Raw genomic sequence first — 15,787 nt, forward strand, 5'->3', positions numbered from 1 at the left:
GATATTGGGCTAAAATTGTTGTGATTGTCTGTGAAGAGGGGGATCTGTTTTAGGAGTGATCGAGTCATTGTGGTCTTCCAATCAGTCGGAATTATTTTTGATCAAGGGACCGACTGAACAGATGGGCTACACCCAAGAGGTCCTCGTTGTTGCATTATAGGGTCTGAGGAGACATCAGCAGGGTGGTCTAATGGTCTGCTGTTGGTAATCAACTCTAGTACGTTGATCGTGGAGATCTCCCTAAAATGGGTTAATTTGTTTTGATTTGCTCTTGGGGTGGTGGAGGGTAGAAGAGCCGAGCTTCAAGCCTGAATTCAAATCTCACCTCACCTGTCTTGGCTGTGGAAAATTGAGAAAGAGTATCGGATGGGGCTGCAGTATTCTCTAGATTGTAGTCCTCAGATATAAGTGTTGTCAATTTACCATTGTTCCAAAAAGTTCTTTGGTCAAGTTTAATGCTGTGCTTCTGTTTTGCCAGCATGATTTTCTTTTTTCATGCGGTGATTGCTTCTTTTACTGATGCTTGGCTTCCTCACTTTAAATCCATCTCTATTTTCTTTCTGCTCTTAAGTTTCCAAATATGTAACTCCATGATCAACCAGGGGTTGTTCTCATGGGTTCAATTTGCAGTGCATTTACGAGGATTTAGGAGTAGATTTTAATCTAAAAGCGAGATTACACTTTGGTTAAAGGTGGTTAATGTGTGGTTGACATCAATGGACATAGAGTTACAGTCTTCGGCATTGGATATGGACATTGGAACCACAGTTCCCTTGCCTCTTGTGTGGAGAAAGAGCTCCAGTTTCTAGCCATGACTGTAACTTTCTTTGACTTGCTGTTTTTGATTCTCGGCATGGTGATGGCAAACAGCGCCCCCAGCAGATCCGACCAAAGTAGCGCTAACTGTGGTCAGGTGTGAGTTGTAGGTGTCAATTAGCAAAAATGGAATCCAGAAGGTGATGTTTATGAGAAATCATGTAATGATACTCTACCGAGCCAGGGGCTGCGTCGCTGCGTGTGATCACCGCCATCCTGTGTACTCTACCGAGCCAATGCTGCGCAGCTGTGTGTGATCACTGCTCATCCTGTGTACTCTACAGAGCCAAGGCTGCGTACCCCTGTGTGATCACTGCTCATCCTGTGTACTCTACCGAGCGGGGGAGCTGCATCGCTGCATGTGATCACCACCATCCTGTGTACTCTACCAAGCTGGGGGCTGCGTCACTGCGTGTGATCACAGCTATCCTGTGTACTCTACCGAGCCAAGGCTGCGCAGCTGTGTGTGATCACTGCTCATCCTGTGTACTCTACCGAGCCAAGGCTGCATACCCCTGTGTGATCACTGCTCATCCAGTGTACTCTACCGAGCGGGGGGCTGCATCGCTGCGTGTGATCACCACCATCCTGTGTACTCTACTGAGCCGGGGGCTGCGTCGCTGCGTGTGAACACCGCTATCCTGTGTAATCTACTGAGCCAAGGCTGCGTAGCCCTGTGTGATCACTGCTCATCCTGTGTACTCTACCGAGTGGGGGGGCTGCATCGCTGCATGTGATCACCACCATCCTGTGTACTCTACCGAGCCGGGGGCTGCATCGCTGCGTGTGATCACCACCATCCTGTGTACTCTACCGAGCCAGGGCTGCGTAGCTGTGTGTGGTCACTGCTCATACTGTGTACTTTACTGAGCCAAGGCTGTGTAGCTGTGTGTGATCACTGCTCATCCTGTGTACTCTACCGAGCGGGGGAGCTGCATCGCTGCATGTGATCACCACCATCCTGTGTACTCTACCAAGCTGGGGGCTGCGTCACTGCGTGTGATCACAGCCATCCTGTGTACTCTACCGAGCCAAGGCTGCGCAGCTGTGTGTGATCACTGCTCATCCTGTGTACTCTTCTGAGCCAAGGCTGCGTAGCCGTGTGTGATCACTGCTCATCCTGTGTACTCTACCGAGCGGGGGGGCTGCATCACTGCATGTGAACACCGCCATCCTGTGTACTCTACCGAGCCAAGGCTGCGCAGCTGTGTGTGATCACTGCTCATCCTGTGTACTCTACCGAGCGGGGGAGCTGCATCGCTGCATGTGATCACCACCATCCTGTGTACTCTACCGAGACGGGGGGCTGCGTCGCTGCGTGTGATCACCGATATCCTGTGTACTCTACCAAGCCAAGGCTGCGTAGCTGTGTGTGATCACTGCTCATCCTGTGTACTCTACCGAGCCAAGGCTGCATACCCCTGTGTGATCACTGCTCATCCTGTGTACTCTACCGAGCGGGGGGCTGCATCGCTGCGTGTGATCACCACCATCCTGTGTACTCTACTGAGCCGGGGGCTGCGTCGCTGCGTGTGAACACCGATATCCTGTGTACTCTACCAAGCCAAGGCTGCGTAGCTGTGTGTGATCACTGCTCATCCTGTGTACTCTACCGAGCCAAGGCTGCGCAGCTGTGTGTGATCACTGCTCATCCTGTGTACTCTACCGAGCGGGGGAGCTGCATCGCTGCATGTGATCACCACCATCCTGTGTACTCTACCATGCTGGGGGCTGCGTCGCTGCGTGTGATCACCGATATCCTGTGTACTCTACCAAGCCAAGGCTGCGTAGCTGTGTGTGATCACCGCCATCCTGTGTACTCTACAGAGCCAAGGCTGCGTAGCCCTGTGTGATCACTGCTCATCCTGTGTACTCTACCGAGCAGGGGGGCTGCATCGCTGCATGTGATCACCACCATCCTGTGTACTCTACCAAGCTGGGGGCTGCATCGCTGCGTGTGATCACCACCATCCTGTGTACTCTACCGAGCCAAGGCTGCGTAGCTGTGTGTGATCACTGCTCATCCTGTGTACTCTACCGAGCCAAGGCTGCGTAGCTGTGTGTGATCACTGCTCATCCTGTGTACTCTACCGATCAGGGGGGCTGCATCGCTGCATGTGATCACCACCATCCTGTGTACTCTACCAAGCTGGGGGCTGCATCGCTGCGTGTGATCACCGCCATCCTGTGTACTCTACCGAGCCAAGGCTGCGTAGCTGTGTGTGATCACTGCTCATCCTGTGTACTCTACCGAGCCAAGGCTGCGTAGCTGTGTGTGATCACTGCTCATCCTGTGTACTCTACCGAGCCAGGGGCTGGGTAGCTGTGTGTGATCACCACCATCCTGTGTACTCTACCGAGCCAGGGGCTGCGTAGCTGTGTGTGATCACTGCCATCCTGTGTACTCTACCGAGCCAAGGCTGCGTAGCTGTGTGTGATCACCACCATCCTGGGTACTCTACCGAGCCAGGGGCTGCGTCGCTGCGTGCAATCACTGCCATCCTGTGTACTCTACCGGACCAAGGCTGCATAGCTGTGTGTGATCACTGCTCATCTGTGTACTCTACCAAGCTAAGACTGCGTAGCTGTGTGTGATCACTGCTCATCCTGTGTACTCTACCGAGCCGGGGGCTGCGTCGCTGCGTGTGATCACTGCTCATCTGTGTACTCTACCGAGCGGGGGGCGCACCGCTGCATGTGATCACCACCATCCTGTGTACTCTTCTGAGCCAAGGCTGCGTAGCCGTGTGTGATCACTGCTCATCTGTGTACTCTACCGAGCGGGGGGGCTGCATCACTGCGTGTGAACACCGCTATCCTGTGTACTCTACCGAGCCAAGGCTGTGTAGCTGTGTGTGATCACTGCTCATCCTGTGTACTCTACCGAGCAGGGGGGCTGCATCGCTGCATGTGATCACCACCATCCTGTGTACTCTACCGAGCGGGGGGCTGCGTCGCACTCCAACAAGTAGTCACTGCACGTGTGGAATCCATGCTGAATGATAAAAACTCACCACTGCTCTAAACCCAACCTGCGGGGGGATCATGATCTGATAAGTAGACAGAAGTAGTGGATTGCCCATCTCAGAATCTTTTCTTGTGCTTGGACATTGCTAGGCCTGGATATCCAGTGAACCGTAGAGTATTCAACATTAGACAGTACAGGACCTGCAGTGAATACTGTATCATTAGCCAGACATTTCTACCAGACTCAGTGTGAGGAAATTGTGATGGTCATTTCAAAGAATGTCCATCAGACAGCCAACAGGATGAAAATATAAGGTCATCTACAAAAGCAATTGAAGCAGAGTTGGAACACAGTCCAAAGCCAGACACAGACTAGTGATGCCAGAGACACGAAGGGTGCCGGAACGTGCACGCTTTGCGTCTAAGACCCTTGTTCTAAGATGCACTACTCGGATACCCTGCCACAAAAGAAAGCAATGAAATGAGGTGGTATTTACACAGCCGCTTGCATCAGGACCAGTATCGCACATGGGATCTCCATCAGACAATCACAAACATGATTTCCATAAATTTAGTTTAATTCTATTTTCTATTAAATTATCGCAATTCTAGTTCCTAGGGAACTGCAGTTCTGCTTTTCATGAATTTATTGCAATTCTGATGTCTATGATCTTGACAGTTTATCTTTCTGGGGACATCACAGTTTTGCTTTTCTAAAACTGTTTTTTCAAATTGTGATCTCCTGCGATACTCTCCCTTCACGGTTCCTGGCCGGTCGTAGCTGATTGAGCTCTGGTATTGTCTATTTGGTGATGTCGTTGGATGAGGGCTCTTTTCCTGGTTCCTGACAGTTGCCCATGTGTCCCCCGGTGGACGCCAGAGCACTATTAAAAGACTCATGCCTGCGATTCATCTCTAGAGGGAACTGGATTCTGCAATAACATGATATTATATGATCTAACACCATCATATTATATGATATTATATGATCTAACACCATCATATTATATGATATTATGGTTAAAAATGACTCTAAGACTATCCAGTTGGTAATAATCTGTTTATAATCCCGGTGATCAATTCTTCAAAGGATCCTTGATCCAATTTCAACCCAGCCCTTAAAGTGAACACTACAAAAAGCACATACTTAGCTTTAAATACAGTTCTCTATCACTGGTACCTTTCAGGAATCTCCGCTGGCTGCCCATCCAGAAAAGATGCCGATTCAAGATGCTGATACACGCCAACAAGGCCCTCCATGACCAAGGACCAGCATACACCAACCACCAACCCTCCAGACCCCAGCGCTCCTCCCTCCACGCCCTCGCACACACTCCACACATCCACCGAAGCCAAACTGGAGGACACTCCTTCTCCGACCTATCTGCCAAGTCCTGGAACGGCCTTCCCCTTCATCTTTGAACATCTTCCTTGCTCCCAAATTCAGAAAGGGACTCAAGACCTGGCTTTTCAACTGATCCAAGCAAGAACCCAGCGCCTGGATACCCTTGCGGTTGATTAGCCGCGCTCTACAAATCTGAATTGATTGATTGAGAGTCATATGCTTAAACCAGTAGCAGGGCTCACTGTCGGTGGTGTTAGAAGCTGGCAATCCCTAGTCCACACCAATTTTGTTCATCTCAGTTTTTTTAAATTCAGATTTAAAAAGCTACACTAGTATTTCACAGAGACAACTCACCCGCCTCAATGCAGAAAGAAATGTGGAAAATGAGCAGAGAAGCAATGGAAACGCACACCTAAAAGAAGGTCGATTGAACACATGCTCACCTGCTTTGTAGCGGAGCTCGGTGGGGAGGTAGGGTGGTCGAACACCTTGCCCAGGGTCTCCAGGCTGGACAATGTGCAGTCAATCTCACTGAAAGAAACATGGATGGAGCAGAGTCAGATAGGTATCCTAGTGTGGGGTTAAGGACCAGAACACAAATGTGGAGTCCATGGGTAGAATGCCATAGCAGGGGTGGTATAGGAGCTGAGCCCACAACTTCAGAACTGCAAGGGTGGTCGTATGGATCGCGACAAAGGCTTGGAAAGGGCCACACATGCTATTCCATTTCAAATACGTTCTGTAAGTTCTGTAAGGATCACTGGCACAAATGTTGTAGACACTCTTGCTTCCAGATAGGATTTTGGCATCTAGCCTACATTTCACCACTAAATTCTCTAAAGTGCACAGATGTGTCTGCAACTCTGCCCACAAATAAAAACCATATAGATCATGGTGTCTCCCTAGCTTCTATGTGCAGTTTGTTGTCATCTCTTCACATCACTTATGTTTCAGATGCTTCACAAAGAAAGAAACAGGAAGAGATGAAAAACAAATCTACATACATTTTGATCCATGTAACGAGTACTCGGCTCATCCCCGCTCACTGATGAGGACTGGAACACACCTGAGAAGCAACACAACCGGGCCCATGACACCCAGGCAGACAGGCGGGCGTGCTTCGAAATGAAGATATTCCCAACTACTTTGTTTCACAAGTCAGATTCTACTGCCCTGAAAGTATGGCACTCTGAAAGGCTGCAGCACCGCCCCTACCCTATACACACCTGTGCAGCCCACGACAGGCGGCCCCCAGAGCCCTGCCCAGGTGTCGTAAGTTTGAGTGACCGCTGCACAGGGCGGCCAGGTCCTGCTGCAAGCAGTTCTTTACATAGTCGACCATCAGTTCCAGAAATTCATTGCCAGGGCTGTAACAAACGAGAAGAAAGGGGGAACATATGTGAGTCTGAGAGGAAGTGAGGCCAGAGCAATCTAGAACTGGAGAAGGAAAAGGGGTTACAAGAACATGTACGCCATGACCCTGGGTCATCCTTAGGGCAGAGGCACTGATGCCCAATGCCACCTGTTGGGGTCAGTGCTGAGTTACCTGCTGTGGATGTGATCTTCCAGCTGCAGTTGCATCCTCTGGATGATGTGAGCCACCTTCAGATGTACCGGGGAGCTCCACGTGCTGGCCTGGGTACCCGCGGCCATGAGAGTTGTCGGACTCAGGGACTGCGTGCCAGCCCTCCCATCCTCACCATCTAGAATAACACAGAGGGAAATCTTAGAGAAGGAAGTGATGTCAGCACACCCCTCAGATGTTCTTCCAGTCCTGACCAGTCGTAATAGATTCTTTTGTGTGGATTCCACCTTGACAGGCACATATCAAGGACCATGTATTACAACCAGTCTCTCCGGTCACCTGGGTGGGTCTGTCTTCCTAGTCACCTCCCAACATCCCAATGCTTAACCCGAGCCGTTGCTTGCAGGCGGCTTCACCAGCACGCATTTTTTAGCACTTTGACCAGTGGCGGTTTTTCCATGAGTGTGGGGGAGCGTTGCCCCCCCCACCCTCCACGCCTGCTGCGAGCTGCCTGTTGAAAAAAAAATGGCAATGGAATAAATGATTTTCATTGCCATTTTATTTTTCCAATATACACGCTACACATAGTGCACCGAGCCAAGAAAGGGCGAGTCCTTAGCTTCTGATTGGCAGGATAGAGTATTGGAGTGCTGGCCAGACACTCCAAAGTGCGCAGGTCAGTTTGGCTGGTGGTCTTGCGACGGCCAGTTCGACTTGCACAATTCGCAGTTTAACACTTATCTGTCTTAGACAGCTGGGTGGAGAGCAAGCATAGGCCTCCAGGGCCTAAAGGAGAGTCCGACCTACCTGCTCCAGCCAATCGTGGCACTTCTCTCATGCTGGTTAACAGCATGAAAGCAGCACTAAATTGGTTAGGGGAGCTCCACAGCAGACTGCAGTGTCACTGAGTAGGACCGGACAACGTGTGGCAGCAGGTAAGTACCGGTTTTTAAAACTTTTATTTATTTAAAATGTTAGTGTTTTTTTGGGTGGAGAGAGGTGTTGCATTATTATAGGCTTTTGGAGGGAGGGGATGTTTTATTTTAGACTTTAGGGAGGAGGTGTTTAATTATTGGCTTTTGGAGGGATGGGGTGCACACAAGAAGAAGGATCATAAAACAGCTTTTGGTCCAGAGGGCACGCTTTGAAGGGTCTACCAGGTACGCCCTGCACACAAGAAGAAGGATCATAAAACAGCTTCCGGTCCAGAGGGCATGCTTTGAAGGGTCTACCAGGTACACCCTGCACACAAGAAGAAGGAACATAAAACAGCTTCCGGTCCAGAGGGCAAGCTTTGAAGGGTCTACCAGGTACACCCTGCACACAAGAAGAAGGAACATAAAACAGCTTCCGGTCCAGTGGGCATGCTTTGAAGGGTCTACCAGGTACGCCCTGCACACAAGAAGAAGGAACATAAAACAGCTTCCGGTCCAGAGGGCAAGCTTTGAAGGGTCTACCAGGTACTCCCTGCACACAAGAAGAAGGAACATAAAACAGCTTCCGGTCCGGAGGGCATGCTTTGAAGGGTCTACCAGGTACGCCCTGCACACAAGAAGAAGGATCATAAAACAGCTTCCGGTCCAGAGGGCATGCTTTGAAGGGTCTACCAGGTACGCCCTGCACACAAGAAGAAGGATCATAAAACAGCTTCCGGTCCAGAGGGCATGCTTTGAAGGGTCTACCAGGTACGCCCTGCACACAAGAAGAAGGATCATAAAACAGCTTCCGGTCCAGAGGGCATGCTTTGCTTGCAGAGAAGGCTTGACACAGAAAAGGCGTGCAGAGGGAAGTTTCTTCACAAGCAGACCAAGCCATCCCCATCAAGGTCCAGATCTCTGGAGTGCTGCTCTTGAAGTTTTGCCTTCTTTTTCATTTGTGTTGTATTGTCTTCGAGTGTAGGCATGGTTTGATCCTGTTCATCTTTCATCTTTGGTTGCTGCTTCCAACCTTCTCCTACCTTTGCTCTCTACTCAAGCACAGCTGGCCAGTCCTCGTCCTCCTCGCGCACTTTCACAATCTCATTCTTTCTCTCTGCATGGGCCAAAACACTGCAGTGTCCTACCCCTTTCTTCCTGGTGTGTCCCTACTTTGTATTTGTTCTTTACCTTCTCCAAAATATCTTCTGTCTTCCACAGCAAGTTCTTCAGCTTTTTTATGCTGGATCCTTGCATTTTATAGCTATACTTTGTACTGTATTATTGCGTTTTTTGCTTTATAAATAGATTAAAATGAAAGACGTCCATGATATTGTACTCGTAACATAGCCTTGTACAGGGAGCAGATTACATCCCTCTTTAGCACATTCTGTCTTCTGACCATAGCTGCATTCATATAAGGACATGCCGGTGCTCTATGTTCTATGTTCTTAGGTGTCATGGATGTCAACCACTGGCAGCAGTCTACTGGTTCCACTGGCACTGGCCTTACCACCCCTGTGACCTCCTGAAGGCAGCAGTCACCACACAAAGGTACCAGGGTTCTGGGTGCTGTGCTTGTGCTCCAGAGCTTTAACTCCTGGCTCCTGTTCTAGACCACCAGCAGCAAATGGGAGGCTCTTGCAAGGCTTAGGGTGCAAAAGGTGTCTTTGGGGGGTTAACGGACGTGTGAAGTCTCTTCCACTACTGCTGATACTTCGGTGAATCAATGTCCATAGTTCATATTTGCACATAAACATGTACACTTAACATGGCAGTAATGTGTTTACAAATAAACATGTGTAGTGTAGTTCCTATTGACCTTATAAGCTCTGCGCATTGGAATAATATACACAATAGTTGTGGCACAGGACTGAGGTCAGTATGCCTCTATCGAGTACATTACACTTAATTACTTTGTGTGCCAGCTACTCAGAGGCCACTAGAAGCTCCTTGAATAAACTAACTGAAGTGACCTGGTTCCATAGAATGATGTGACACAGCAGACGTAGCCAGTATATATCTTTAGGTTATTTATTAAGATGTAAAGTCCGTAGTATAGCCCCACCAGGAGCAGCCTGCTAGCTGCTCAGCCCATCCTCTCAACTGTCTCACACCACACCAACATTCCAGTCACATCAACATTCCACATGGAACTCTCACACTGGCTGAGCAGCTAATTACAAGATACTGGAGAGCAGTATTTATCTTACATGAAGATACTACAATATCTCCCTTCTTTACAATTGAAAATACAACAAACAATACTAAAAATTAATAGCAACTATACACAAAATATAAACAAAAGATAAATAGTCTAAAGCCCAAGGGTAATATAAATAAACTATACCACGAAAGGGACCCAGACTATAAACGGCAGACAAAGATAAGAAAAAGGATGAAAAGATAAGAATGAACTATCACCAACCTCCTCTTATAATAAGATAGAAAAGACATTAAACTCACTCACTAACACCAACCTCCTCTTTTAATAAACACGAAAATAGCGTCAAACTACCAAATGGAGATTGAAAAGACATAAGATACATATGAAAGAAAACACAGAGAATCACAATAGAGAACGACTACAAATACTCTAGAAATTGAAGAAACATACCAAAAAAAACACTCCCAGAACAAATATACAATGGGTGGATCTCACCCATCACTACAACGTCGGAGGGACTAAGACTCCCTAAACTCTGAGTATATGGGACTAACACCCATTACCAATAACCTAGGTGGGACTAACACCCCCAAAACACGAAGTATATGGGATTAACACCCATTAACCATAAGCTAGGTGGGACTAACACCCCCTAAACACTAGGTGGGACTATCACCCCCTAAACACTAAGTACATGGGACTAGCACCCATAACCAATTTAATAGGTGGGACTAACACCCCCTATACCCTGACAAGTGAGTCACAGCATGACTAACACACAGAAAAAATGGGACAAACACCGATTACCAATAACGTAGGTGGGACTAACACCCCCTAAACACTAAATATATGGGACTAAAACCCATAAACAATTACGCAGGTGGGACTAACACCCCCTAAAAACTGAGTATATAGGACTGGAAGCCAATACTACTTACATAGGTGGGACTAGTGCCCCCTATACACTGAGTAAGAATGTAGCTAACATGCAAACTCCAAAGTCACGCCTAAAATAACAGAAAGGTGACTTTAAGAAAGACAAATGCATAACATATTATCAAGATACACAACCGGTGTCCATAACAGATGATCAGTCCGATCACATAAAGATCAAGAAATGGCTCTTTAACACTGGGCCACAAGTGCTGTCGACTCATGACAACAAAAAAAACGCACAACCAATATGCACTTAAAGCAATTAAATGCGCACTCTGAGCTTATCATAACAAAAATGTCACAGGTGTGCCTGTCACCGCAATAGTATGGGACAGGCGTTGAACAACTACAGGAAACTTGCCACATTCAATTTCTTTGCAGAGAATGCAGCGCCCACTTCAAACTGGAGGATACCTTGGCTTGCCAGAAACAAAGTACTTTGCAGCAGGTCACAGTAGATTGCAGTAACCATAATGCCACACTGCACAAGCGATGAAATGAAAGACGGACACTTGAGAAAACCATCTTGAGAGTGATGATCTTCGCTACGCTGCTGAAGAGGATGATTAAACAATGGGGAAGCACTGCAATACCTGAACCAGCGAAACTGCCGTAAAAAGACATCGAAATCCTGTTGTCGCTTTGAGGCCTGTTCATCAATGTAGTTTGTTGTTAGAACTCCACATAATGTTTTTGTTTGCGTCTAAACTGCGCTCAAGCCCCGTTACAACCAGGATCTGCCAACGTCAAGATGGCGGGACGGACATGCGACGCATGCCGAGTGGCTCTCGGCACGCCCCTGCTACACAACGTTCATGGGCAGCAACGAAGACAGAAATACTCAATACGTCAATGTCCGCGCGACACGGTGAATGAGGTGAGTTGCGCGAGCCAATACTGAATTTAAAAATGAAACGCAACTGTGATCATTAACGGGCCTTGCAACATATTTGAAAAGATTAATACTCATTAATTCAGAATTACACTGTGATCACAGTGACAGTCTCCTCAAAATCTGGCTGAGACTCTGGGATCCAAATTAAGTTCATCTGTAAAACTGTCAAAGTGGCAATAGACAAATACTTCATGCAGTGGCACTTGTAAAACTCACACAGGTGCAGTGCTAGCACAAGAGAGAGAACACGAAGACAGAGTCAGCAATACAACATCCTGTGTAAGTAAAGTCAATGAACTCCGCACTGAAGCATAAACACAGTCAGTCACTCAATACCTTGGTTCCATAGGCGCAGTATACATTGGTAGTGGCAGCCTTGACATTAGATGTGGCATAATGTAGATTAAAACAGTCACGAGTGAGCCTTACTGTCACTAAAAACACTGCACTTTGCACTAAGGCAAAAACAATGTCAGTCACTGGATACCTTGGTTCTGGTTGCCCTGTCGATATATGTAGTGGCACATAGGCGCTGGTAAAGACAAATCTTCTTCACACTTCTTCCGGTGACAGCTCCCAAATAAAAACTCACTTCACAAACATCAAGTGGCCCTCCACAGTCCAACACAAAAAGACAGCTAGCACTTCTCTTACGCGACTGTCACAGGGGCCAGCATCCTTCCAAAGACACCGATCTTGGTAGCGAAGACATCCAGCAAACAGCTCAGTGACACAACACCTCGAAGAAGACACTGGACTGAGGCAAATTTCTGTGCTGCACTAGGGAGCAACTTGCAGCTCCACTCCTCACTCCACCTGGCACACAGAGGTTTGGGCGACCGGTGTTGTGGTCACTGGTTGGGCTCACGTTGCCAGGTAGTTCCGCCAAATGAAGAGTTACTTTTCTTTAAGTCAAATTTCTTCAAGTCACACCGGTTTAGTTACACACCAGTCTTTTTAGGTTACACGCACGGTTTCTTTAGTCCAACTCGTCGCCAATTGAAGTGACCTGGTTCCATAGAATGATGTGACACAGCAGACGTAGCCAGTATATATCTTTAGGTTATTTATTAAGATGTAAAGTCCGTAGTATAGCCCCACCAGGAGCAGCCTGCTAGCTGCTCAGCCCATCCTCTCAACTGTCTCACACCACACCAACCTCCAACATTCCAGTCACATCAACATTCCACATGGAACTCTCACACTGGCTGAGCAGCTATTTACAAGATACTGGAGAGCAGTATTTATCTTACATGAAGATACTACACTAACCCTGGGCGTAGTGGGCGTAATGGGGCTACCTGGAGCAGCGCATAGTGTGGAAAAAACTACGCACACTCGCGCGCTCCGCGTAGCCCCACTATGCGCCGCCTGCCTCCCGCCCGCCCTCATTTTAAAATAATTTAAAGAATGTAAAAAGTAAATAAATTACCTTACCTGCAGTGTGGCGTCCCGGGGCTCCCACTTCCTGCTTGCCGGCTACTTCTTCACACAAATGCGCATGCACGGACGCCCGCGCATTCGCATTTCTCGCAAGAAATGCGCGGGTACCCGCGCATGCGCATTTGTGTGAAGAAGTTGCCGGCAAGAAGGAAGAGGGAGTCCCGGGACGCCGCATTGCAGGTAAGGTAATTTATTTACTTTTTACATTCTTTAAATTATTTTAAAATGAGGGCGGGCGGCGGGTGGCGGGTAGCTCTGCTTTCGCAGTGGCGTGTACGTAGCGCTGCCTGCTACGCCTACCTCAAAAACGGCGAAGCAGGCAGCGCTACGTGCACTCCGTGGGCGAAGCGGAGCACGACGCCCAGCCTTAGAATAAACAAGAAGGTAGTAGTTTCTGGCAACCACATAAACATGACAACTTTGTTTCCCTTAGAATCGGAACATGTCTCAGAATCGTGGAAACAACAGATAACAGTTTCACTCAGTCAATCGTGCATGCTTAGTTTCTTCAGAGTTACACAGAAATAGATAGATGGGCGTTTCAATAAAAGGATTTATTGAACAGTCTTGTGTAAGAGATATGAGCTGTTACAATCGCAAGACAGTATGCGAGATATAAAACGTACAGCATAAGCAGTAAGAAGAAATAATACTGCAACAGCATTGTCTTCTAGCTATGACATATATTCAAATACACATACATAAATAAAAAAGGCTAAAGAGTGGATACTCGTTTGATGCTTCTAAATAGTTCTACCCCAGTGTACCTAACCTAAGTGTAGTACAAGGTAAGAAGTAGGTGCCGTATTCTGTAGCATGGTAAGCTATAGTTTTGCATATGCCAAGAGTCCCTCTAGGTTCTAGTCAGCTCCATACCTTAGAATGAGAGAGGTGGGAATCTTTTTCTGGGTCTCAAACTCTAACACACCGCGAAGGGAGTCAGAACACTGGAAGCTGGATTCTCTGCGAGCAGGGATGACAGCGTCTGGTCAGTGCATCAGGCGGGGACTCGAATTCTTCCGAACTTGCTGTGGCGAGCCGTATCGAGCTGTGCAGCCGAGCCGTGGTTTGCCATGGTAAGGGAAGGTATATTTATACCTCGAAGGTACTTAGAAATGTTATCATTGACGTAAAGTCGGGCAGAGGAAGACGTCATGAATGAACCCCTAAGGAATAGTAGTTCATGCATAATAGATGAGTTCTTGGAGAAATCAATAATCCTAGCTAGAGAAAGTCCCAATGGCTTAAGGGTCTGGTTTCTAAGAACTCGTTGTGACGTGGGGATGGACGGATGTAGGTGACCATGCCTGTATTTGGATAGCATGGCTAATGCCTAAATAAGGACTGGGATTCTATGCCTAAATAAGGGCAATTCGAATTGTGCTTATATAAGGACATGATTTAGGAAAACCTATGCACGGACATCTAAATCGAAACACAAAACATGTACCCTTAACATGCCAGTAATGTTTTTACAAATAAACATGTACTTTTAACATATCAGTAATGTGTTGTAAGCATTGAGTATTAGTTTGAAGATCCACGTTTCCCAGTGTGCTTGCACCCTATAATTTAGTCACACATAACAATATGTGTATTTGTAGAGCGCACGTTCACACAGAAGGTTATCTTGGCACTGAATAACAGATGTTTACTGTTACCCAACTCAATGGTACTAGTTGTATCAACCTCAGAAGGATGAAAGGCTAAGTGGACCCACTGGGCTTTGAACCAGTGACCATGAGGTCAAACACAGGCCCAAACAGTGGACACATTAGTCTACTAGGCCACTCGACCTGTCAAAAATGGTTCCATTGCCACAAGTGCATGGACCAGTGGGTTCCATGCTCACCTGAGTCCTCCTCGGCTGGTTCTGCGACTCTTCCCACAGGGTACAGCAGAGGTATCACAAGCCCCTTGTTGGGCTGCTGGTAAACAGCAACCAGATCACTTAGTGTGCGAAAGAACTTCACTGGAATCCCCTGGATGGTCTGAGGAGAAACACAGGAGACGGCATCAGACAGTGACCTCACACACAGTGCCTAACACAGACTGCATGTGTCCCCCCTTCATGGCATGAAGACAAGAGAAGATCTGAAACAGAGCGCAGCATGAACTCAGAATAGGCTGAATTCAGAACTAGATCAAACACTGACCCAAAACAAATTGGCATGTTACTTACACAGAACTAATGAAATGATGGCTGGAATGCTTGAATTCATCTCAGCCACTGGTAATTACTGGGCTGCCCTATCCCAGTCCGTTGTTTGTTCCCTGTGCCATGACAGACAGGGACCAGACACAAGCACATCAGCCATGGCCCCCAGAAGACAGGTCAGCCTGACCTTCCAGGCCACGCCCCCATGAAAGGGAAGAAAAACAACCTCAGACTGGCTCAGGTCTAATCAGCAGAGGCGGTTGCTCCATTAGGGTTCAGTGGCTGTGCCCCTCTGAAATTCCTACACATTTACATAAAAACATATTAAATAGATTTATTTATTTAGAGATACGATCATATTCCTATCTCTAAATAAATTGATGTATTTAAGTCTGGGCTGTCTGTTTCGGGCTGCCTGCCCCGCCTCGCTCTGAAGCAGGAGACGGAAGCCAGGCAGTAAATCAACTTTCTGAACTGTAATGCAGGACGCAGGGCTTTCTGTTTTAAAGCCCTTCATTGCCATTGTGGTATATGGTTGCATGCACTCTGTAGGCCGGTGACACAATCAGCGTCACGGTTTCGGGTGTCGGGGACTTTATCGCTGCGTTATTTCAGACGTCC

At 47.6% G+C, this 15,787-nt stretch overlaps 1 protein-coding gene across 2 annotated transcripts in view; it reads right to left on the bottom strand.

The window, feature by feature from the left end:
- Positions 1 to 15,787, bottom strand: part of LOC146829678 (phosphatidylinositol 3,4,5-trisphosphate 5-phosphatase 2-like) — a 737,141-nt gene that overhangs the window by 311,064 nt on the left and 410,290 nt on the right. For both annotated transcript variants that reach the window (XM_085608354.1, XM_085608353.1), the window contains exons 4-7: positions 14,861 to 14,999; positions 6,675 to 6,831; positions 6,355 to 6,495; positions 5,572 to 5,659 (exon numbers count right to left, since the gene is read on the bottom strand). In XM_085608354.1, coding sequence (XP_085464480.1) covers positions 5,572 to 5,659; positions 6,355 to 6,495; positions 6,675 to 6,831; positions 14,861 to 14,999 — 525 coding nt within the window. The remainder of the gene's footprint in view (positions 1 to 5,571; positions 5,660 to 6,354; positions 6,496 to 6,674; positions 6,832 to 14,860; positions 15,000 to 15,787) is intronic.

The sequence above is a fragment of the Triturus cristatus genome, chromosome 5_2 (genome assembly GCF_964204655.1).
Source record: "Triturus cristatus chromosome 5_2, aTriCri1.1, whole genome shotgun sequence".
NCBI lineage: Eukaryota > Metazoa > Chordata > Amphibia > Caudata > Salamandridae > Triturus > Triturus cristatus.